This window comes from Bos taurus, chromosome 10, assembly GCF_002263795.3.
Source record: "Bos taurus isolate L1 Dominette 01449 registration number 42190680 breed Hereford chromosome 10, ARS-UCD2.0, whole genome shotgun sequence".
NCBI lineage: Eukaryota > Metazoa > Chordata > Mammalia > Artiodactyla > Bovidae > Bos > Bos taurus.
The window spans coordinates 87,786,413-87,811,564 of NC_037337.1; the positions used below are offsets into that span (position 1 = coordinate 87,786,413).

Genomic DNA, 25,152 nt, shown 5'->3' on the forward strand with positions numbered 1-25,152 from the left:
AGGTAAAGTGTACAATTCAGTGGTTCTAGGTGTATTACATACAGACTGCAGGGCGCTGGGAGGCACAGCTCCAGGGCACATTCAGATGGAATTGCAGGTGAATGGTCCCCAGGGGCGTGCAGTGTGGCCCTGGCCCCCCACTGCGTTTCTTCTACCACCACGGTGACTCAGGGCCCCTTGAGAGACATAGCATGCAGGAGTGGTTGAGAGCCTGGGCTCTGGCGTCAGATCACATTCCTTCCTATGAGGCTTTGGCAAGTGACTCATTTTCCCCCATCTGTAAATGGGATAATAATAGAAGCTCCCTCATAGGGTTGTTGCAATCCCTAAATGAAATAATACACATGCAGCACTTACAGCAGGGGCAGCACCAGGGAGCAACTGGTCAGGAGAGGTGAACTTCAGCTTATACTTATGTCTGTTAGATTTAAGGGGGTTACCATGTTGGCCAAGAAGGGGGAGAGGTTCTTATCCGGGTCTGGGCTCAGCTAAAGGCCTCAGTCTTCATGGTACATGTATTCCAGCAATTATCAACCTTTTTTGTATTCAAATGACACACTTATGAATACTTAATTTGGGCCTGCACATGTTAAGGGATTAAACTGTACTGAACAGTCATTAAAGCAAAGGACAAGTATTTATTATAGTATTTGGAGATCTGGTATACTTTACCTGAGAATATTATTGATGCCTCTTTAAATTCAGAAAGTATCAATAAGATGATACAATCTAATAATCCTAGACAGTAACTATAAATTACTTAGTATTTTAATATGCTCCCTAAGCCTGCCTTTTATATATTTCACGAATATAAGAACACAAACAATAAGTCCACTCTTATTTCAGGTTCAAATCCCCACCTTTATTTTCTTTCCATTTGCTGTTTGTTAAGACTTAAGTATCCTAATTTAAAAAGTAATTGCACATCGTATCAGTGAAAATTGCTTTTTGCTGCAAGTTACAGAGAACTTGACTGCTAGTGGCTTAAGCATCAATAAATGAGATTGATTTCCCCGCCAAACAAGAAGTCCAGAGATGGGCGATTGCATGGACTTCTCAGTCACAGCATCAGGGGCTCAGGCTCTGCCTTTCTTCTCTAGTGTTTGGTATCTTCACATGGCTGCTTCATGGTTGCAAGGTGGTTGCCACAGCTCTAGGGTTCATCTTCCAGGTCAGGGCAGAAGAAAGGCAAAAAGAGCTGCACCAACAATGTCTGTCTCTTTTATCAGAAAAGCAAAACCATTCCCAGAAGCTCCCACCATGGGCTTCCCCTTATATCCCATGGGGCCAGAACCAGGCCATATGACCAGCCTCGGTTACCAGGAGACTGAAAACGTTGGAAACAAAATTGCTCAGACTAGCTAGGGCTTATTGTGTGTATGAAGAAAATCTGGATCCTGTTAGCATGGAAAAGGGGGAATGGAATGAAAATTGGGTAGACAACTAAGAATGTCTATTAGACCCAATGGTTAGAATTTGGTGATCCACCTCTAAAGGATTCATGATATAACATGCTCGGAGAAGGCAATGGCAACCCACTCCAGTACTCTTGCCTGGAAAATCGCATGGACAGAGGAGCCTGGTGGGCTGCAGTCCATGGGGTCGCTAAGAGTCGGACACGACTGAGCGACTTCACTTTCACTTTTCACTTTCATGCATTGGAGGAGGAAATGGCAACCCACTCCAGTGTTCTTGCCTGGAGAATCCCAGGGACGGCGGGGCCTGGTGGGCTGCCGTCTGTGGGGTCACGAAGAGTTGGACACGACTGAAGTGACTTAGCAGCAGCAGCAGCAGCAGCAGCATGCTGCTGTATCTCTCTGGATGAGAACCCAGTCCATACCATTACCTCTTGGGAAGGGGCTGCTTCTTGTTCACTAAATATGTGAAGCAGAGTCAAGGGAAAACACATGCACATTGGCAGATAGTGAGTATAAGCATAGACCGATGTCTGTTTGGCCGAGTGCCAAGGAATGCAGATCTCTGCACTGTCTCTGCCCTTGAGGGGCTGAACCTTCTCAGGGCAGAGCAGATCATATCAATCAAGACAAATGCGTAGAAGGCGAGGAGGTGACTGGTCTGAAAATACTGTACAAATGTAAGAAATAAAGGGCGCTTGGCTTAATGGAAGGAGAGTGTCCAAGGATGTTCAAGTCCACAAAGGGTTGTCTTGTGGAAGGGAGTTAATCCTGTGGAATGGAATGCAGGGTAGGAAGTGATCTGGGGACAGAATTTAGGTCAGTACCAGGGGAAATTTTCAGGAGGAATGGACTGCCTTGAGAGAGTGAATTTCTGGAGGCTGGAGAGACAAATGGAAGCTGGGGAAAGGATAAGACCTGGACAGTCTCTTGTTTCTTTAGTCGGAAGGGCTTCATTTTAACGGGCGCATCACTTTACTAAGACACTTGATTGCCTCCCATAAGCTGGGTGCTGAACCGGGACTGCAATGATAAATGAAAGTCCTTGTCCAGGAGTTGCCCACAATCCACCAGGGAGATGGGCGCATGGTGTACAATGGTGAAGAGTTGTTTTGACCTTGGTGGCTGTAACACAGAAAGGACAAAGGGAGCCCAAGAATGGCATGGTCAGCTCTGCCAGGGGAGTCTGGAAAGGTTTCCCAGTAGAGATAATACTTGAACTGGGCCTTCAAAGGTGCGTCCAGGATATGAACTGCCTTTGGGATGGTTTGGGCTATTCATTTAGATGGGGGCCCATCTGCCCAACCCCAACCAGGATCTATGACCCTGGACAGCTCTACCCTAAATGGTCATTGATACACCCTGACTGTGGGGCAGTGTTATGGGGAAGGGAGATCTCAGAACTGGGGCAGACGGGACCCTGGCCACTAAGAGCCTGTTGAGTCGGAGGTGGCACGTGAAGTGCTGGGACCCAGAGCCATGGGAGTGATGGCCTCGCTCGGCTACTGAAACCACTTTCCGATTTACCAACCATTTCCCCACTATTTTGTCTCTTGTTGCAAAAGCCACATGCTGCGAGCAGAGTTGGTATAACCACAGCTTCCATCTCTACACTGAGACCAAGGCCATGAGAGCCAACATGGCCGAGGCTGCCCAACCTGTAAGGGCGGAGCCGGTCTGGGACCTCGATCACTGGATCCTGTGGGCTGGAGGGATTTGGGTTTGTGAGCTGAGCACGACTTGGAAAAGCAGACGGGAAGCAAGGAGAGCAAACAAACCTCGATGCCAGATATCAATTTGTGCATAATCAAACCCTACAGGCTCCTTTTTTTTTTTTTTAAACAGAATAACCTGATAATCAATACACTTATTGATTGCAGCTATTGACCATTGTGCGGTCAAGATCTAGAGGAGAAAATTTAGAGAAGTTATACCTGCTGTGCCCTAGGATGTCATACCCTGGAATGGCAAAGAGCTTGGGTATTGGTTCATTTATTGGGCAAATTACTAAATCTCTGTGAGCCTCAGTTTGTCTTATAAAATGGGGATAATAACCCCAGCTGTATACCTTGTGGACTAAATATGGCAGCACATAGAGAAATTCCACCATAAGCTTGGTTGTTCACATTCTCATTGTCGATGTGATTTACCAGAGGGCTGCACACAACTTGGGGGAAGAGTACTAATGATGGTGATGATCATACTAACAGCTCTGTTTTCTAAGCACCCACGTGGTGCACTGGGTGCCATGGCACCCCCTGGAGTAGGATGGTGAGCGGCCCCTGGTCGTAAGGGGTGCCTAATTAGAAGAACCCCAGTGTGTTATTGGAGCCCGGGAAGAAGCACCCAGCCTGGATGGGGGCTGGGGGGGTGGGGGTTGGAGGCAGGTCCATTCGTGCATGTATCAAGATTTTCTTGAACACCCACGAAGTGCCAGGCCCTGTGTGAGGACAGAGTGTATTAGACGGGGAGGCAGGGACGGAGGTGGCATATGCCCAGCTCCTTGCCCCGCTGAGGGGTGGGTGCCTCCTTTTCTCCCTGTTGAGCAGCTCCCTGTCCTGTTGACAGCTGTCTGGGATCAGGCAGTTTGGGTGGGAGGGGGGACTTCATGAGACTGGCTTCTAGCAGAGAAAGCCAGTAAAGTGGAGAAGGGGCCCACTCTGGACTCCAGGTCAGACCCTAGCACATAGTAGGTGCTCAGGAGACGGGGGTCCTCACGGTCCTCTGTGCCTGCTGCCTGGTGTTTTCACTCACGGTCTTGCCAGCTTTCCAGGCGGAGAAGCCTGGTGGAGGGTTGGATTCTCCTCGGGGGTAGTAGGCAGGGCTGAGCTGCCTTCAGGCTGGGTCACAGGACGGGGTCAGGAAGACTCTTCAGGGAATGGGGGACCATCCTTCCTGCCTTCATGTTCTTGCTCCTTCTGCCCTCCCAGAAGGGGCTGGGAGGGGTGAGTCCCATTGGCACACGGGTCTTGGTCTTTTGCTGAATGGGATTCAGCTGCCCCTTCAAGTTCCCGAGGTGCTGATGGAAGTGGATTATTCAGCCACGTCTGCTCGGAGGCTGTGGTGCAGCCCAGCTCAAACTCTTCCTGTGCCTACGAATCACCCTGCTGAAATGCTAGCTCAGCTTCCGCCCAGGGCCAGCCCCGAGAGCTTGCATTCTAAGAAGCTCTGCTACTGCTGTTGCTGGTCACGGACCACACTTCGAGAAGGAGGCAGCGGTTGGTGCCCCACACACACCTATGTAGGGTTCTATCGACTGTGTGCTAACCCGCCACCTCATGACTGCGGCTCTGCCCAGGGCTTTCTCTGGCCACCAGAGCTTGCTCAGCCCGGACCTGTGACTTGCCAGTGACTGTGGGAGAAGTGGCTAAACGCCCCAGTGGCCCTTGTCCCCAGCACCGTAGCTAAGGCATGTTCTACACTGCCTCCCCGGGTCTGCAGTGAGGCTGAGCCGGTTGCCCACAGCAGTGGTCCACTCAGGAACACACTTGTATTGACTTCCTTCCTGCGATCGCCTCCCAGATAAACTGCCCGCGTTATCTCAGCATCTGGTCCTGGAGCACCCACTATAGACGTGGCCAGTTGCAAACCATTCTGACTCTTGACGCAGAAGGGAAGTTCATTGGAAACTCGTCAGGAGGCTTAAGGACCACACTTAGCCAGACAAGGACCAAGGAAAGCCTCTGAGAGCCCAGGCACGGGAGATGCCCTAACCAAGAAAGTCTGGCCCAGGGCTGCCCACACCCCAGTGGCTGAGTGTAATACTGCTGGCCTCCTTAATAAGAAGACAAGAGAGGAGCTGCCTTGAAATAGGAAGCAGGGGTGGGATGCTGGGTAGACCCTGTCCTGGAAAAGGAAAAACTTACTACAGCCGTGTTCATCGTCAGATACAAAAGTGCCAGTTGTGTGGTAAAATGGACACTGCTGACGAAATGCCGAGCAGTGACTGCCCCCTAAAAGACATTCCCTCTGGGCAGCCTGGCTGGGTGTGCTTATAGCAGCCTCCAGGCCCTTGGCACTCCCCTGTGGGCCGGGAAGGTGGCAGAAGGTAGGACCGGCAGGAGGAAGTACCAGGGAAAGACAGGGCCCTGAAGACCAACTGGCTGGAGCTCCGTATTGTGATGCTATTGACCTTTGGCGAAAGGACGAGAAGGTGAAGCCCCCGAGCTTGCTCCTCTGGGGCCTTGGACTCTGTCTTTGACTTCCTGCGTGTTCCAGTCAAGGTCCGTCTCGTGGTGAGGCAAGGAGAGCCACTTTGCTTATGGTGTTCTCACTTGGAGCTAAGTCGATGGGCTCCAGCCATCTTTTTAGGGCAGGCCATACAAGTTGGTGGCTACAAGTAGGTGTGTGTGCCCTTGGGTGAGGAACCCACAGGAGGGCCTGTCCGCCCTGCCTGCTGGTGGGAGTGTCAAGTGGTAACAATATGTGTATCCAGAATGCAGGAGCTGGGAGTGGGGTGGGTTTCATGAAGGTGGTATGGACTCGGTGACAATAAAGGGTCTCCCTAGGGTCGGGCCTTACTCCACTGGAAACGGGTGTCAGTGTGGAGTGGCCACACCTGCTTTTGCACTTGCTGTTCACATCCTTCTCGGCACTGATGTTCCAGGTGTGACCAGGACCACCTGATTCCCATCTGGTGGGGTTTGTGTAGAAGACATTTACGTCTGCATTTATGTAGAAGATAGACTTCAGAACTGAACCCTAGAATTTCTGAGGGCGGGATCCAGAAATTGACGCTTGTGATGAGTGCCTTCCATCTAGACGCTTCTTGTGTGAAAAGTTTGAAGATCATTATTTTATTTAGCTCTTTGGATGTATCACTCATGGCAGGGATTTCTTTCCTGTCTTGGCAAGCTAACTCAGTCCTGCTTGGATTCACAGCAGATCTAAAATGATGCGTCGTCTTTCCCCAACACTTGGAGGAGTGCTTTTGCTGTGCTTTGCCTTCTGGACAGAAAGACTCAAGAGCTGAAGTCTGCTTGGAAGGGATTTCAGGAGGATGCTGACTCCAGAAAGGCAGGCCAGGCCTAGGGGAAACCGGGATGGGTCATTACTGTGAAGACGATTATCTTAGGATTGTCCAACCACCTGGCCTGAGGCTGGCCATGGGACAGGTGCAAACAGCCATCGGGATGTAGCCCTGAAAGATTTAGCCATTGCTGGTATTCTGAAGTCAGCGCTGACACTGCTGGTGCTGTTGAACAACTCTGAGACCTTCTTTTCCTCTCCAACAGGTGTGCGCCTCGACCGAGTGCGTGGAGGCCGCCAGAAATACAAGCGACGGCTGGACTCAGAGAGCAGCCCATACCTGAGCTTACAGATTTCTCCTCCTGCTAAAAAGCCATGTGAGTGCAGGGCAGCCCACACCCCTTGTGCCAGCCTCTGTTGCTGGAACATCTGGCGTCCTTTGGGGAAATGCTGCCTTCACATCACTAGGTTATGGGGGCACTGAGGACCACCAAGGAGGGGCACCAGGGTCTGGCCTTGGCATCAAGTACTTTAGGCTTCATTGCTTCATTCAGAAGATCTTTCCTATGGGATTTATAGAAAGTGAAAGTGTTAGTCGCTCAGTCTAACTCACCAGGCTCCTCTGTCCATGGAATTCTCCAGGCAAGAATACTGGAATGGGTTGCCATTCTCTTCTCCAGGGGATCTTCCCAACCCGGGGATAGAACCCGGGCCTCCTGCATTGCAGGCAGATTCCTTACCATCTGAGTCACCAGGAAATACAGAACGGGATTCTAAATGCAGCATGATTCCAGTCTCCAGAGCATGTCCCCTCACCTCCCACTTGAATCAGGGTCCTCTTAAGAGAATTTACCAGGCAGCTTCCCTTGTTGGGATATTTCCCAGCAGCCCAAATCATCACTGCCAGCAACTTTATGGAGTCGGAAAGGGAGGGGGTGTGCGAGAAGGACGGAGGGAGTTGGGGGTTGGAAGGGATGCAAGCTATTATACATCGAATGGGGATGGATGACAAGGTCTTACTGTAAGCACGAGGAACTATAGCCAATGTCCCGGGATAAACCAATATAACGAATATAAAAAAGAATGTGTGTATATATGTATGTATATGTGTGTATATATATATATATGTATACATAAAACTGTGTCACTTTGTTATACAGCAAAAATTAACACAGCATTGTAAATTAACTATACATCAGTAAAATTTAAAAAAAAGAAAAAAGGAAGAAAGGGAGAGGGGGAGGCAGGGTGGGAGGGAGGGAGTAGGGTTGAGACATGTTTGACCTTCCTAGGGCTCCCTGGGACCCAAATTTTCTTCCAGAGCCATCTCAGGCTCCGCCTTGGCCTCTTTCCTCTTTCCCCAGGCATTTACATTCTCCCCTTGGTCTTTGCAGTGACTAAAATCGTCTCCTACCTGCTGGTGGCTGAGCCGGACAAACTGTATGCCATGCCTCCACCCGGCATGCCAGAGGGCGACATCAAGGCTCTGACCACTCTCTGTGACCTGGCAGACAGGGAGCTCGTGGTCATCATTGGCTGGGCCAAGCACATCCCAGGTGAGTCCCACAGAGACACGGGACTGGGGGAGGGTGTAGGCAGAGACTAGCAGCTCTTCTCCCCATGGCTCTGGTTCTGATGCGTGGGAGCCCGGAACCCAGGAGCCATGTGGGATCTTGGCAAGCCTGTTCTTCTCTGGGATCCTTTCTCTCTTTGTGAGATTGGAGGTGAGCAGGCATTTGGAAGGTCCAGTGATGCTCCTGATTAGCATTCTAGTGGGGCTATGATTGCTTCTACATTAGGTAACAATCAAAGCAAGTTCTTTGGATCCTTAAAGGCCAAAGAACAGGGTTTTCTCCATATTGATCATATACTGGGAAATAGAAGAGGCATTGACTCTCTTGTTTCCTACTAGTGAAGTGGAGTGGTTAAGAGCATGGGCTTGGGAATCAGATTGGGGTTCGAGTTCTAGGTCTGCAACTTCCTAGCTGCGTGACTCAGGACGGGTCACCTGACCTCTCTGCACACAGGGAATACCAGCACTACCTCCTTCGTGCACTTTGACATGGGGATGAAATGCAAGTGGGTGTGGGATGCTTTTGATACGTCCTTGACATCAGCCATATGCTCGCTATTCCCTTTTGCCTGATCTTAAGGGAGGCCAGTCTCTTAATTTGGATCCTGTGATTTTAAGATCATTTCTGGCATGAGAAGTATATGTAATGAACAGGTCTTGGGTGATCCAGACTTCTCTTCATTGCCTGTGGCTCCAGACCCCTCCTTCAGCCTTTTAAAACTGGATAAAAGGAAGGAGCTGATGTTTTTTTATGTTTATGTAGACACAGATACCCACATCCTCTACATCACACCTTTGCTGAGGGGCTTTCTAAAGTCTGTGCGGTTTGCTCCTTTACAGTTCTCACGGCTTGGTTCATAATGTCGGGGAAACAGCCTGTTCCCCTCTGGCAGTGACCTATGGTGGACTCGGATTCTTCCTAGCTTATGTGACATGGGACAGTTTATCTTCCTGTCTGTAGATCCCTTCTGTGTTTGCCACTGGCTCTGAAAGATGAATACAGCATTCGTGGTTCTGTAGCAAAGGTGTCCTAAACCTCAGATGCCAAGGCCCACAGTTGATTGGGGCAGGTCAGAAAGTCCTTATATAAGATGCTATGTGCACGACTTATGGGAGTGAGCCTTCCTGCAGATAACAGCTCAGAGATGTTGCTGGTATCACCATTGGCAGGAAGCCTAGAGTTCCTTCAGCAGGGACTCCCTGACTCAGGGCTGGGCTCCCCGGGGATCTGGGCTGGAGCGCCCTTACTAAGGAGCTCAGCCTCTTAGGATTACACACTCAGTAGTTTTTGAATCTGCCCTGTGCTGATTCAGCAACAATGTGGGGTCAGGCCACTGCTTAAGACACCTCAGCCTGGATTGCTCCACTAACCCAGGGCCAAATGGGGCACGGCCCCCCCACACACCCCGCTTCCCATCACATGCTCCTCTTCCAGCCTAAGCAGATAACTGCATCGCAGCAATGGCTCAGGAGTGGCTCCTGGTGGACCCGCAGGTCATTGCCTCCTTTTTTGACCACCTCATGCCCACAGTGCCTCCCAGGGGTGGAGAAGAACCAGGAGTCACTGCGTCCCCTGCGCCCATTTTCCTTCTCACCCCCCAGCTCCACCTCTTGTCTGTGCCCAGCCAAGAGGGCAGTGAGCAGAGCAGGATGGTTGCTGAGGATTCAGGCAGACCTGGGCCCTCCTCCCAGCTCAGTCCTAACTGGTTTAGAGAGAGATACTTGGTGCCCCAGTGTGAGATGCTTCATTTTTCTGTGCTTCAGAGTCCCCACCTGTGAATAACAGCCCCCCAGCCCCCCACTCCTTTGGGTTGCTGGGAGGCTATGGCACATTTAGCCCAGCCCCCACACATAGTGGGCACTTGATAAATGGCAGAGACCATGACCATGGTTGTTGTCGTTGCTAATAGTATTAAAAGCCTCCTTTCACATCATTTCTCCTTGTCCAGAGCTGAATTCCTTTTGATTAAAAAATAAAATAAACATAGGGGCTCATTTGTCTGTCTCAAATGCTAATTTGCCTATTTTGCATACATTTGCATGCTGAATTATTTGGGCCTGACCTTCTAGTGTTTAAGGTAAAATTAATTAATAGGGTCTTCTGCCACTGCATGTAAACTTCATATTAAGGGTGATGACATAATCAAGTACCTGATTCAGTTAAACTAATTGACTTAATCCCATCTCAGATTAGATGGAAAACTTATCTGAAGACCTGCTCACTGGCCCTTAGAAAGAGAATGAGAAAGAGCAGGCTTATACAAGTCAGGGCCCCATCCTGGGGCTTGAGTCATCAACTGTCCATCTTGGTTCCTGGACAGACAGAAGGACTGGCTTCTTAAATCGGCTCAGTTTAGTGCCCTGGAGAGGAACCCAACCCGCTGCCCTGAATTAAGCACAGGAAACCATACCTCACGCCTCAGTGTCGTCTGGTCCAGAGCCTGGCACATAAAGGGTGCTTCAGATCTGCTTTTGCTGCACTTATTGAAGCGAAATTGCGTGTTCACACATTGCACATGAACGGTACGTGAGCTCTCTTGAGGGCTTCCCAGATGGCGTTCGTGGTAAAGAACCCACATGCCAATGCAGGAGGCTTGGGTTTGATTCCTGGGCCAGGAGGATCTCCGGGAGGAGGGCATGGCAACACATTCCAGTATTCTTGCCTGGAGACTCCTCGTGGACAGAGGAGCCTGGTGGGCTACAGTCCAGAGGGTTGCACAGAGTCGGACACGACTAAAGCGATTTAGCATGCACGTACACACTCTTGCTTGGAGTTGTGGCTGATACAAATAATTCCATTCATTTCTGCCCTAAGCTCCACCTCTGGAGCCCTAAGGGTCTAAGGGTCTCCTTTGGGAATAATATAGATAACTTTAAAAAGATTTTTTTCACGGAAAATTTCAAGGGGAGAGTAGACCAAATAGTATGATGAACCTTCATTACCTTGTTTCAACAATTACCCCCGAAGACCAATCTTGTTTCCTGTCTACTCACCCATCTCCCACCTCCTGTATCTCACTCATGCGAAGGAAGAGGCTTAGTTATCAAATGCATCAGGAAAAACCACAGGATGGAACACAGAGGCAGGAGGGATGCCACGGGCTTCAGCACATGAGTTGAGCTAGGTCTTCAGGATTGATGGGCAGTGGCCATGGAGGAAAAGTCCAGAAGGGCATTAGGTGCTGTGCACGGAAGCAGACATACTCATGCGGCACTGAGCCACCAGCTTAGCCAGAAGGAAGGGTCATCTGAGCATAAACTCATTGCTGGCACCTCCCTGCATTTCCTCCATAGTTTTCAGTTCAGTTCAGTGTCCGACCCTTTGCGACCCCATGGACTGCAGCACCCCAGGCTCCCCTTTCTTTCACCATCTCCTGGAGCTTGCTCAAACTCATGTCCATCGAGTCAATGATGCCATCCAACCATCTCATCCTCTGTCATCCCCTTCTCCTCCCGCCTTCAATCTTTCCCAGCATCGGGGTCTTTTCCAATCAGTCAGTTCTTCCCATCAGGTGGACAAAGTATTGGAGTTTCAGCTTCAGCATCTGTCCTTCCGATGAGTATTCAGAACTGATTTCCTTTAGGATGGACTGTTTGAATCTCCTTGCAGTCCAAGGGACTCTCAAGAGTCTTCTCCAGCACCACAGTTCAGAAGCATCAATTCTTCGGCACTCAGCTTTCTTTATAGTCCAACTCTCACATCCATACATGACTACTGGAAAAACCACAGCTTTGACTAGACGGACTTTTGTCGGCAAAGTATGTCTCTGCTTTTTAATACGCTGTCTAGGTTTGTCATAGCATTTTTCCAAGGAGTAAGCATCTTTTAATTTCATGACTGCAGTCACCATCTGCAGTGATTTTGGAGCTATGGTTTCCATTGTTTCTCCATCTATTTGCCACAAAGTGGTGGTTCTGAACACACTCTTCTGCAAGGGTGTGTCCAGTGGATTAGCTTGGGGGTGATTCAGATTCCTTCAGAATAGCAGCTGTCCTTTTGTTTAAGTCAGTCTGAAGTTGCCCATCCCCTTGAGTTGAATTTTCCAAGTATTAGGTTGCCCAGAGGACAAGCCCAAGTCTTTAGAGTGTCCACCTCTGGTTCCCCGGCAGGGAGAGATGAGAGCAAGAGGCAGCACAGGCAGTGGGTATCACTTGATGAATTGCCGCCCCCAGATGTTATTAACTGTTATCCTCCCAGCTCAGGCAGCCCCAAGGGTGCCCCAGTCAGACAGCCTCCCCCCAGCCGGCCCTGCCCGGCCCAGGTTGACATGTGCACAACTTCTGCAGGGGAGCCCCCCAAAAGGCCTCCTCACAGAGGGTCCCTGGGCTGCCCTGCGCCCAGGTAGCCACCGTCTGGCTCACCCTGGGGAAAGAACGCCAGCGGCCGATGAAATATGGGCTGCCGAGTGACAGCAGCTGTGTCTGGAGTGGCCTCAGATCCTATAATTATATCTCCCTTTATTACCTCTGCTAATGGCCCTCCAGGTCGACAGAAACGATAATAAATTAACAGATTATGAACTCCACTTGCCACAAATTATGTGCTCTTTTTTTTTTAATTCTAGGAGCTCATGCTGTCAAATCACTGGGGGATGGGGTCTTGGGAAGAGCCTGAATGTTATTAGATCAGTTGGTGCCGATAAAGCAACTTTCCGGGGGGGCAGCAGAGCTCAAGGTGGGACAGATGGGAAGAGAGGGGCAGTGGGCAGCCCCCCACGCAGCTTCCCCCAGCAGCCCCCTCTGCCTCGGTATTGCTGGTCACCTGATGGAGGGGCAGACCCAGCCCAGCACAGAAATGCAGAAGTGAAGGGTGCATTGCTGAAGGGCAGGGAGGAGAGCTTCAGCTCCTTTGTTTGGGTTTAATAAAAGAATACTGCTTCCAGTAAAGGGGTGGCAGAGGGGTGGAAGTGATGTATTCCAAATACCCATCTTTCTTAAGCAGCATCGTATGTGTATGTGGGTGTGCCTGCGCGCGTGTGTGTCCCCTCCCCACCGTGACTCCTCCTGTAACACTGCTTTACACTCTGCTGTGTTCATTTAGTTATATGAACTAGTAGCCATTACTGTGTGCTAAGACGTGTTCTTCTAAGTGGTCTATGCATTAGCTCATTTAACCCAAACAAACCCTTGGGGTAAGTAGTAGTATTATTCCCATTTTAGGCACAGAAAAATGTGCCCAGGGTCACAGCCAAGGGGTCAGCAGAGCTGCGATTCCGACAGACAGGCTGGCTCTGGCATCTACGCCCTTAACAGTTGCATCCTTCTTGGGCAATGGGTATCTTTCCACATCTGCACAAGTGGTTCTCTCTAGTGGCTTCTAATGTACCACTCACCTAGCTAATAATTACATTTAGTACATTTCTATTTAAGGACATGGGTTGCGTGTAGCTTGTTGCCTGCTTTGGGTCCTTACAAATGGATCTAGCCAACACCCCTTCCACATGTACCTTTGTGTGTTTATACATACTTCTCTTTCTAGGAGAAATTCCTAACAGTGAGATGGCTAGGTGGATAGGAACATGCCTTTTATGTTACGGTTAATTTAATCTTACTTCTTCAACATGCAAATCAAACTAGGCAAAAATGTGTATGGAGAACTAACTCTTAGGTCCATCCCCACCGCCTCCCCCTCCTGTCTCCTAGAGGTCATTTTTACTTCTCTTTTTTTTTTCTAGTGTTTCTTTTTTTCAAACATTAGAAAATATTCAGACTGTTTCAAATATTAGAAAATATCCAGTCTATTTCCCCCCTCCCCACATCCCTGCAACATGAAGCCGCTTCTGTCCGCCGGGCAGCACTTCGGAGCATGCAGCTGGATTTGAACACTATTTCCAGCTCCTTCTGAAGGAGAAAGAGAGTCAGGGGCTGAGTCACTCCCCAAACCATCCTAGCCGGGGGTGTGTGCACAGGCCCCAGGGCACCCTCAGGTGCTGACCCTACGTCCTGGAGGCACTCATCCCCGCCACCACACCTCCACCACACCCCCTGCCCTGCAGGCCTGTCTCTGACTCACACAGGATCAGCAAAGGCAGCTCAACCTGGAATCCTGCCCAGAGGACTAAGAGGGTCCAGCCCTGTTCTTTTGGCCTGTTTTCTCATCACCCGGGACTCGAGGCTCAGTGGCGTCTGTCCGTTCCCTCCTCTGTGCTGGGAATGTTTGTGGAGCCCCTCTGCCGCAGGCCAGGTGCTGGGCAGTGGGGGAGACCATGCTCCCAGGAGCCCAGAGGTGACAGCCGTCCACGCAGACACACCCCACTTGCCTTTCAGAGCTCGGCCCCAAAGCTTCCTCTCCTGTAAAGCCGCCTGGACTCTCTCTCATTTGGGCCAAACTCCCCCTTTGCATATCTTCAGCCCTTCCTCTCGGGGTAGCTTTTCTGACAGCCCTAAACCTCACAAGACAGACACTGGGGTGTGTCTTTCCCTCTTGACCGAGCTCATGAAGGCAGGGCCTGGCCCTGGTTCAAGCTGGCCGGTCTGTCCCCAGTGCCCAGCACAGGGCCTGGCACTTAGTAGGTGCTCAGTAAGTATTTGTGGGGTGAACAGAGGGGCAGAGCTCATGGTCTCCTAGTGATGAACCTCGTACGGGTCTTTTCTCCTTCTTTTCCAGAAGCCCAGCTCGCCTTCCTTCTCTGCCACCTTCCAATACAATTGTCTATTAATTTCGCCCCATCCACCTCCTACATCTTCCCTCCCAGTCTGTCTGCCTTGAGACCCACACCCCCAGTGCAGTCCACACGTCCGTGCATACACACACACACACACACACCCATGCTGGCTGATTGGTATCTGTTAATTAATGTCACCCCAGGCCTCTCCCGCTCAGAGGCTCGATAAGGGAAATTGGATGTCCATTTCTATCTATCTTTCATTACCTCCCGGCTCTCCCCACCACTGCAGGCAGCCGCACGTCCTCTGCTCCCATGCTGGGTCTGGACGACAGCACACGCCCCCGACCCCTGTGTGCCACAGCCTGTCCCCCGGGAAGGCGCAGCCATCCACGCTTGCCCCGTGGCCTCAGAGTAATCACTCCAGCTCTGTGGGCGGTCACCTGGGGGTGCCAGCAGCCGGGTGGTGATCCCAGGCCCCAGGGCTACAGATCAGCCTGTGAACCGCAGTGATCACACTAAGAAGGGTGTACACTGGGAACGGGGGACCTGCTAGTGAAGGGGGCTTCATCCCCTGGGAACCCCCTAAAGTTGAGCACTGGTTGGTTACACTGGTTGGAAAGTAGGGAGGGACAGTGGCTCTCAGAGACAGGACAGCAGGTGAGGGTGGAGTAGACTCCGTGGAAACCCAGGTCAGTGGGCCAGTCTGGAAGCTTGGGACCCCCAGGACCTCCAGGCTTTAGGGGAGAAGAGTCGTGTCAGTAGCATGCCAACAACTACAACGACAGTGACAGCTACAGCCATCGCCACCTTCCTGGTTCAGGTTTGCTGAGCACTGACTGTGTGTGTGGCTGGGGTGGCAGGGGAATTTGGGGGTACAGGGGGGAGGTGCTAAGTGTTTCCTACATGCCATCTCTCTTTGTTCTCCTCTCACCCCAAATCAGAACCCTGCATCTAAGCAGGCTGAGGTTCTAGGTCAGCAAGAGTCCTACGCAAGAAGAGTTACTCCTAGGGAGATCTCTTAATCTCAGTTGTCCGTGACAGACGTGGGGTGCCATGACTCTGTGGGTACCTTTCCTTTTTGGTGTGTCTGGCGCAGTTGGTGTTGGAATCCACTCCTGAGTTTCGGTGGAAGTTACTGCCTTGCGTTTAGTAATCAAGATATTTGAAAATCAGCTTTCTTCCTCCCTCCGTGCTCCCTTCTGTTCCTTCTTTCCTTCCTTTAGTTTTTCTTTCTTTTAAATCGGAGCCTGGTGGGCTGCCGTCTATGGGGTTGCAGAGTCGAACATTACTAAAGCGACTTAGCAGCAGCAGCAGCAAGTTAAGTGCACATGTAACTCAGTTCCAGTGTATCCTTCTCATTTCGCAGATAAAGACTTTTCATCTCATCACTAATAATAGCAAGAGCTCAGTAAATGTATGTTGCGTAATTGTCGTCTCATTTAGGCCTCACAGCGGCTCTCTGAAACAGGCACTACTGTTGTACCCATTTCACAGATGAGCAAGCTGAGGTCTGGGGAAGTAGCACAGCTCCTCCAAGGTCAGCCTACAGGTAGTAAATGAGGAATTGGGATTCAAGCCCAGGCAATCTCCAGAGCACACTGAACAAGACGGTGTCATAATTCTGGAGCCATCCCCGCCCCTAACCTTCTTTCACTCTGGACTCCATGCTCGTTGTTTAACGCTAAATCGTGCCTGACTTTTTGCAACCCCATGAACTGCAGCACGCCAGGCTTCCCTGTCCTTCACTATCTCCCAGACTTTGCTCAAACTCATGTTTGGTGATGCCATCCAACCATCTTATCCTCTGTCTCCCCCTTCTCCTCCTGCCCTCAGTCTTTCCCAGCATCAGGGTCTTTTCCAAAGGGGAAACGGCCATGATCCAAGCTCACAGGATACAGGACTGCTTAGGACATCATTAGGTGAAGAGTGATGGCCAGGCCAGCGGGGCTGACTTCTGGGAGGATAGGCTGCCTGTGATAAAGTGCCCCCTGACTCCGAGGGCTCTTGAGCACTTAGCAGCCCCAGCTGTGGTCACTAGGGGGTCACTGGCTGGGAGCAGGTGATTTCCTCCTTCCTGGTTGGGCCCCTTGCTTCCGTACAGCTGAGACTCCACCTTAAGGATCAGATGTCACTCTAAAACCCCCACGCCTCCCCTGCTTTGAGCAGAGAGGGGGATCTGGAAGCTTCTCAGTGGAGGGGACCCTGTCCTGCCACTTCCTGATTCTACTATGTATTCAGGAGCTCCTTAAATTACAAATGCCTTTGGTTAATCAAAAAGCCTCGTCGCACATTTGAAAAATATGTAGAACTAACAAGGACAAGGACAATAACAACTGTCAGCGTTGACTGAGCTCTCGTTACATAAGTCTTTTCCCTGAATTCCGCATCTGACTCATTCACCAGGGAAGGACCGTGAGTCCAGCAGGTGGAAGGGAGGGGCAGGCAGAGGTTCCCCTCCCCCTCTGCCCTCCACCCCAGCCCACCCACCTGACCGCTGCCACCCTGCTGGCCCCCTCTCCCGGCAGGCTTCTCCAACCTCTCGCTGGGGGACCAGATGAGCCTGCTGCAGAGCGCCTGGATGGAGATCCTTATCCTGGGCATCGTGTACCGCTCGCTGCCCTACGACGACAAGCTGGTGTATGCAGAGGACTACATCATGGACGAGGAGCACTCCCGCCTCGCGGGGCTGCTGGAGCTCTACCGGGCCATCCTGCAGCTGGTGCGCAGGTACAAGAAGCTCAAGGTGGAGAAGGAGGAGTTCGTGACGCTCAAGGCCCTGGCCCTGGCCAACTCAGGTACGGGCAAGGGTGGGGCCTGCAGGGGAGCTCAGACAGGTCTTGGGGCCCAGGGGAGCATGCACAGCTCTGGGGCCAGCGATTAGGGTGGCTTTAAGGAGCAGGAGTGGCATGATGATGCTAGAGCTTCTTGCCACCAAAGGTTGTGCATGAGGTGGCCCGGAGTTGCAAAGGTGGTGACGAAGGCTGGCATTGGTTCAGTATTTCCTAAGCCCTCTGCTGGGCCCTTGCCATGCAGATCAGCACGAGGGTTAAGGGCACAGATTCTAGAGCCCAGTTGAGTGAGTGAGTGAAGTCGCTCAGTCGTGTCCGACTCTTTGCAACCCCATGGACTGTAGCCTACCAGGCTTCTCTGTCCATGGGATTCTCCAGGCAATAGTCCTGGAGTGGATTGCCATTTCCTTCTTCAAGGGATCTTCCCAACCCAGGGCTCGAGTAGTCTCCCGCATTGTAGAATGATGCTTTACCGTTTGAGCAGAGCCCAGTTGCTAAGAGTCAAATCCTGCTTCTGTCACTTGAGCAAGTCTGTGCCTCACGTCACTCTGTGCCTCAGTTTCTTCATCAGTAAAATGGGAATAGCAAACAGTCCAGAAGATTCCACCCCAGAAGACTATGGAAGGGATTTATTTCTGTAAAATTATGCTTACAACATGCCTGGCACTTAAGTATGCAGCCTATTAAATCAATTAGCCGTGAACCGATTTTGTCTTACAATTCAACCCTATGAGCAACGGTCTTATCATTTTAAGCCCACTTTACAAATGGAGAAACTGGGGGCTTGGAAAGCTGAAGCACATTGCCCAGGGTCACACAGCCAAAGAGTACTGGGACCTAAGCCCAGGTCCCCAGATTCCAAAACCAACTCCAAGCTTATACAGGCTCCTTAAATCTCCTGCTCAAATTGCCCAGGCCCAAGAGAGAAAACCCTCCTGGCATTAAAAAGGAGGCTTCACTCCAGTTGTTTTAGCCTCTACCTACCAACTTCCGACTAGACTATCTGGGAGCTTAAATATAACCTGTGTCCACACTCAGAAGGTGTCCGCCCTCTGCAGGTACCAGGCCAGGTGCCGGGGGTTGGGGTGGGGATTGCAGAAGAAGGAGAAAGGTAGGCTCCCTCTCCTAAAGAAAGAGTGTCAGGCACGCAGACACTTAATTCTGCTGCTGGGCACATGTAGTAGTCAATTGCTCAAGTCCCAGTCAAGTGGAAATGGGACCCAAGTTTGAATTCTAGCTGTGATATTTAGTAGCAGTGTGGCAACCTTCCGTAGCTCTGTCCCGTGTGTAAAGTGGGAACATCTCTGTCCCTCCTCTGAGCACTTTTGTTTTTTAAATGTTTTTTAAATAAGCACTTACCTCTGTGCTTTGCCTAGAGGAAATGTTCAATAAATATTAATTATTGTCATTATTATTCATATTTGAGGAAACAAGTGTTATCAGTGTGTGGAAGAAGGAGAGCTGGTTCCAGATGTACAGACAGGATAACCAGCTTGTTTGCTTGATGCTGTCGCACTTTCACTGGAAGTTCCATGTCCTGAGAAACAGCAGTTCCTGGAAAAGCAGGACAGCTGGCCCCCTAACAAATGGCTTCATGGAGAAGGCAGGGGTTGCCGTTGGTGCCCCACTCAGAACCCCCCTCGCTAGCTTAACACACCCGTGCCCCAGCTGCTGAATTTTGCTGCTAATAGCTCATAGCTTCTCCCTTCACCAGAGACCTACCTTTATCTGCCTTGTTTGGAGGATTCCATCAACTCCCCACACCCCACACACACCTTCAGCCAATGGCAGACACACACAGGAGAACAAAAGGCTGGACTCCTGGAGTGGGATCAGAGCCAAGCAGGCTGCCTCCCTACCTTGCTTGCTCCTACCCTCGCTCTATCCTACCTCCCACCTTTTCTCCTGAAAGCACACTCTCCACAAATCCCCTGCACCTGAACCCCTGTGTCGGGCTCTGCTTCTAAGAAACCCAACCTAATAGACAGAGGGAAGCTTTTTTTTTTTTTTTAGTTCAAATCCCTTTTATTAAAAAAAAAAATAATAAACTAATGTAAAATAAGAATTAAACATTTTACATACCTCTGTAGAGACCATTTACCCACACCTTGGGATTCCAAAATTGCAATGTAGTCTTTGTTAGAGAATGCTAATGCTGTTGGGATTTTTTCATACAGTTTCAGGTTGACAGAGTAACTGATCAGGTACAGTTCCATAGAGTTCCACACACCAGCCCACCCATGTCCTCCAATCCCTGTTACCATTTCCCCTATTATTAACATCTGGGCTTAGTGTGGTAATTTGTTACAATTAATGAGCCAATGTTGATACATTATTATTAACCAAAGTCCAGAGTTGCCAGCAGAGCGCACTCTTTGTGTTGTCCGGTTCTATCTGTTTTGACAAATGTAGGGGACAGATCTCGGTCATCACACGTCATACAGCCGAGTCTCACACCCTCACAGCCCTGCACGCTCTTCTATTCAAAGGGAGGCATTGTAGTCAGTGGTCATAGAGGGGCTGGGGGTTTGCGAGGGCAGAGGAGGAGAGGAAATCAGTAAGAGCAGAGGACACTGGGGAGCACAGAGAGATGCAGCAGGGCTGGCCAGACCCTCAAGGGCACATCCTTGTTGTTGGAGTCTCCTGACCACTTCTCATGAAAGAGACCAGGAGCTCAAGCTTGCCCGGACCAGGAGAGGAGTGTGAAGAGGTAGGAGGCCGCTCAGTTGTCACCTCACCCCCCACGGACAAACTGCAAGGGCTCTCCGAGGACTATTCAGCTCTGCCAGCTGCTCTTGTCTTGATCTCAATACATACAGACAGACATGCACACATGCATATCCAAGTGCATGCATGCGCACACACACACACACACACACACACATGAAACTCCTAAGGACTGACGGGCTTCCCTGGTGTCTCAGTGGTAAAGAATCTGCCTGCAACGCAGGAGACACAGGAGACCTGGGTTTGATCCCTGAGTCAGGAAGATACCCTGGAGAAAGAAGGGTGTGGCAACCCACTCCAGTATTCTTGCCTGGAGAATCTCATGGACAGGAGAGCCTGGTGGGCTCCAGTCCACAGGGTCACAGAGCCGGACATGAATGAAGTGACTGAGCACCCATGCAAAGACTGACAGAGCCCATCAGGAACTTCAGCTAGCATCAAGCTTACCTGAGTACATGCTTTGTCGTGAGCGACAGAGTGCCGGGAACTTGGACTTCTTGGCCCCGTGGTGTTTACCAGGCCATCCTGCAGCTCTCTGCAGATCCAAGAGCTCTAAGTGGGAAAAGAGGAGTTTGTGATGCCCACAACCTTGGCTGAGTCATGGAGTGACCAGGTGCAGGCAGGAAACAGAAAGAACAGGCCTGTTGAGAGATTAGGCTAGAAGAGCTGTTGGTATTATACCGGAGCTCCAGGACTGTGAAGGGAGTGGAGTGGAATGGGGTTGGTATAGGGAGCCTTGAAAGCCTCCGGGGACATGGCCTGTTCCCAGCAGCCAGGGGGAAGTCATCCAGGCAGATAGTGTGTTAGCTGGAGGAGAGAAGGGCTAGGAGATCATTGCCTGGAGGCAACCCACTGTGGGTGCCTCTGCTGAGGTTACGTGGGCCGGAGCACCTCAGAGGCTATTGCCCCAAAACACAGCCCCTCGGGAGCCAGCTGGCTGTCTTTCACCCCCTCCTGGCCTCTCCAAGGCTCCTTGACAGCAGAAAAAAATTCATAGCCATTGATTTTGTAATTAACAGTTTATCAATGCCATCAATACAGACTCGCTGATAGATTGCAAAGAAATTAATCTTGCAATGTTATTTTATTTCATTTTCGGTCGAAGGCAGCTGCCAATTTTGGCCTCCTTGGGGAGGGCGGGGTGATGGGGAGAGGAAGCTGGCAGGAGGCATGGGGTCTGGATGGACAGGTCACAGCCTTACAGGGACCATGCTCTGAAATCAGCCAAGAGTGTAGGAATGGAGCCAGGTTTCTCCCCCAACTGCCAAAAGGAAGAGTCCTCACTGCCTTAGCAACAAGGAGCAGAACACTGTGGGGGAATCTCAGGTATGGGGCCAGCCCCTCAAGGGCATCTCCTGCCTTCTGAGTTCTCAAAGTAACAATAATAACAACATTTATTAGTTGCTTACTGAGTGCCTAATGACGTGCTGGCTCATTTAGCCCTCACCTGTAAGGCGTGCACCCTCATGTGCTCTGTGTCATGGACAAGGAAACAATCTCAGAGCCTAAGTAACTTGGCCAAAGTCACACAGCATCTAAGGCTCCAGAGTCTCATCCACCTCACTCTACTGCTGTTCTCGTAAGAGAAAGAGGCAGGGCCTGTGGAGGCATGGGCTGAGTGCAGGGGCCACAAGGTCAGAGGGCATCACTGGGGTCAGCCAGTTGGTACAGCTGCCCTCAGCAGTCTGGTAGCTGAACAAACACAGCATAGAAAGGAAAAAAAATTAGCAAACACAGCATGCAAAGAACTGCGCTGTTCCTTTGAGGAGTCTGGGAAACCTGCTCAGCCGTCCGTGGTGACCCACCCCGAGCTTCCAGTTCACTTGACCCACATGCACCCTTACCCTCCCACCTTGGACAGGCCTTGGGTGCTGCACTTCAGGGTGGAGGCTCAATATCTTTAAGGAATGTCAGAAGAAGGTGGGTTATTTTTCCAGAGGCCAGGAAGTGGGCTCCACTTTGCTTTGACTTGGACCCACCTGTAACCCAGCCATCGGCCGGCACCTCCTTGCCCCTCTGCGATTTAGGTAAATTTCACTTGGAATTCATGGCCAGAGTCCAAAGCCCTCCCCAGGATTTTCTAGAACTCCCAATAGCATCTCCCTTCTTTGTGCCCTACCTGTCCAGCCAAGCGATCTCAGTTCCCCCATACGCCCCACCTCAGGGCACCCAGACGCAGAACTCAGCCCCTTTATCTGTGTACATGCAACTGTAACAACTGTTCTGTAAGGTTAGGGAGTGCACTGAAGACTCGAGCTGGTGCCGAGTGGGAGCAGTAACAATAAAATCATGATGGTGACTATAATGATGATGATGGCGGTGATATGACTGATCACATCATATGACTGATAAGCTGATATCATGATGCTGATAAGATGCTGATGGTGATGATGGAGGTGATGGTGGTGATGATGATGGTGGTGATATGACAGTGGTGATAAACTGATGATCATGATGGTGATAAGTTGATGATGGTGGTGATAAGATGGTGATGGTGGTGGTATTTATGGTGGTGGTGGTGGTTATGGCAGTGGTGATGGTATGGTGGTGGCAGTGGTGATGGTATGGTGATGGTGGTGGTGATATGACAGTGGTGATAAGCTGACGATTGTGAAGGTATAAGATAATGGTGGTAGTGGTGATGGTTCTGGTGATGATGGTATCATAGTTGTGACAAGTACTATTTTAAGCCCTTGATGGGTACTAACTCATTTAGCCTCTCAAGGTAGATCTAGGTATTATGGCCTTTCACAAATGAGAAACATGAGGTGCAAATGAAACAACTTGCTGAAAGTCACAGAGCTAGCAAGTGAGGGGGCAAGATCACAATTCCACCACTTTGGTGCCAGAGGTTCTCCCCCTCACCCCGCCCCACCTCTGGGGCAAACCCTTCACTGCTCCTGTTCAAACCCTTCACTGCCGCCTCCTGGTGGTTATCTAAGAAAAGTCTTCCATAGGCACAGATCTCTCCTTGGGTGTGAACCCCAGCTCTAGTCACTGGCTTCTGAGACTTCAGACCTGTAGCTTAACCTTTCTGAGCCTGGTTTTGTCTCTGTAACGTGAGGGTCTGGAAGGCTCTGAAAGCAGTGATGGGGGCCCCCTACACCCGGGGCTGCGCTCCGCAGTCGTACCGCTAATGCCCACCCCACTGTGTCCACAGATTCCATGTACATCGAGGATTTGGAGGCAGTCCAGAAGCTGCAGGACCTGCTGCACGAGGCGCTGCAGGACTACGAGCTGAGCCAGCGCCACGAGGAGCCTCGGAGGACGGGCAAGTTGCTGCTGACGCTGCCCCTGCTGCGGCAGACGGCCGCCAAGGCGGTGCAGCACTTCTACAGCATCAAACTGCAAGGCAAGGTGCCCATGCACAAACTCTTCCTGGAGATGCTGGAGGCCAAGGTCTGATGGCCCGGCCCACGGACGGACTCCCGCCCAAGGACAGACGGATGGACCGACGCAAACACCTCCACAGCCACCAGCCTCAACATTCAAGTCCTGTATCATGGCCGTGAGCCGTCGCGGCGGAAGGGGCTCCTCGCCTCCTGGCTGTGTGCAGAGTCCCGGGTGCTGGAGGGGCGGGGGGTACGGGGATGGAAAGGCAGGTGCGGGGCTCATCTGTAACTGGCTCTTTTTTTTTTTTTCATTTGGTATGTTGTGTTTTTTTCCTCCGCCATGGCAATGCCAAGGCCTGGGCCAGAGCTCACTCCCCCCTGAGGCCGGAGACCACCAAGGAGGAAAGGCAACTTCTCCCCACCTGATCAGCAGGAGGCAGCACATACATTTCGTAACCACTTCTCCGACATCCCCGCCCACCCATCCCGGCCTCCACCCACGGCCTGGGCGGGCAGTGTTTAGTGCCAGGACTCTGGCATACTCAGGCGGGGGTATACCTTCGGAGGCTTTCCTCTCCCAGAAAGCAGGTACTTTCTTCCAGAGGCCCTGCCTACTCTGAGGTTCTGCCCCCCAGGAGGCCCCACGCCTTCCACAGTCCAGAAGGTTTCCTCCCTCCAATCTTCACCTAGGCTCCCAGGCCAGCCCAGCTCACCATCAGGGACTAGCCGCCAGAGCTCCTGGATTTTCCTAGTCACCCCGCCCCCTTGGTGCGCCCCCCACCCGCCTTCCACTGCTGCCCCAGGGTCCCCTCCCTCTCCACCCCGGCACCCCAGGAACCCCACTGCAACTTCCTGCCCGACCTCAGAGCTCACCCCCACTGTGGGTTCCACCAGCCAAGACTTCAGGGCCCACAGGTGGGGACGGTGCTGGCTCAGAGCAGAGCAGGGTCCAAGACACCACGCCCCAGCGCCCCCTCTTCTGCAGGCTTCTCCCGCTCCCTGGGGGCAGTCCAGAGCAGGTGGGCCTGGGGTACTGAGGGATATGCAGGGACCTGGCCCCTCCGAGGGCACCCTGGGCACTTGATTCTAGGCTGGCAGCTCTAGGAGGACCCGGGTGGAATAGGGAGAGGCCCAGACCAAGCTTTGCTGAGCACAGAAAGGCCCAGAAGCAGAGATGAGCAGGCAAGGGAATTCTGAAGACAGGGGCTCCACAGAGGTCACCAGCCTGCCTGATCAGTGGACACCAGGATGCCCCCTCCCTTGTCCTCCAAAGGGCAGGGTGAGCCAGTGCTGCAGGAGGGTTTGCACCCGCCATCCTTGGACTAAGGAGGTAGAGCGTAGCTCCCCGGGTGCTCAGATGCCAGCTTTCTGGCAGGAGACCCCCACCCCCTACCAGTCCATCAGGCTGTTGTGTAAGGTGCCAACCACCCCAGTTTGCCCAGGACCCGTTTTGGCATTGAGAGTCTATTTGCCAGGAAACCGTCCAGTCCTGGCCGAATGGGAACAGTGGGTCACCCATTTCAGTGAGCGGCTATGAAAGTTCGTTATAACCCACTCGGACTGGGGGGAGGGCAACTTGAACACACCATCTGGGGCTCATGGGGTTGGCTGAGAGCAGTTTACAGGACCTCCCATGGCTGAAGGAGTTTCAAGCATCCATCCAATCAGCTGTCTTCTAAAGCAGAGATCAGAGCAATCCTGCCAGGGACACTTTCCCGGGGAGTCCAACACATTCTACCC

General features: G+C 51.5%; 1 protein-coding gene across 4 annotated transcripts in view; it reads left to right on the forward strand.

The window, feature by feature from the left end:
* The window catches only part of ESRRB (estrogen related receptor beta), a 183,237-nt gene extending 159,514 nt beyond the window's left edge, over nt 1-23,723 (forward strand). For all 4 annotated transcript variants that reach the window (XM_010809670.4, XM_010809669.4, XM_059890946.1 and 1 more), the window contains exons 4-7: nt 6,650-6,760; nt 7,778-7,939; nt 17,090-17,359; nt 23,241-23,723. In XM_010809670.4, the coding sequence (XP_010807972.1) occupies nt 6,650-6,760; nt 7,778-7,939; nt 17,090-17,359; nt 23,241-23,485 (788 nt within the window). In that variant the 3' untranslated portion in view covers nt 23,486-23,723. The remainder of the gene's footprint in view (nt 1-6,649; nt 6,761-7,777; nt 7,940-17,089; nt 17,360-23,240) is intronic.
* The last annotated feature ends 1,429 nt before the right edge of the window (nt 23,724-25,152 follow it).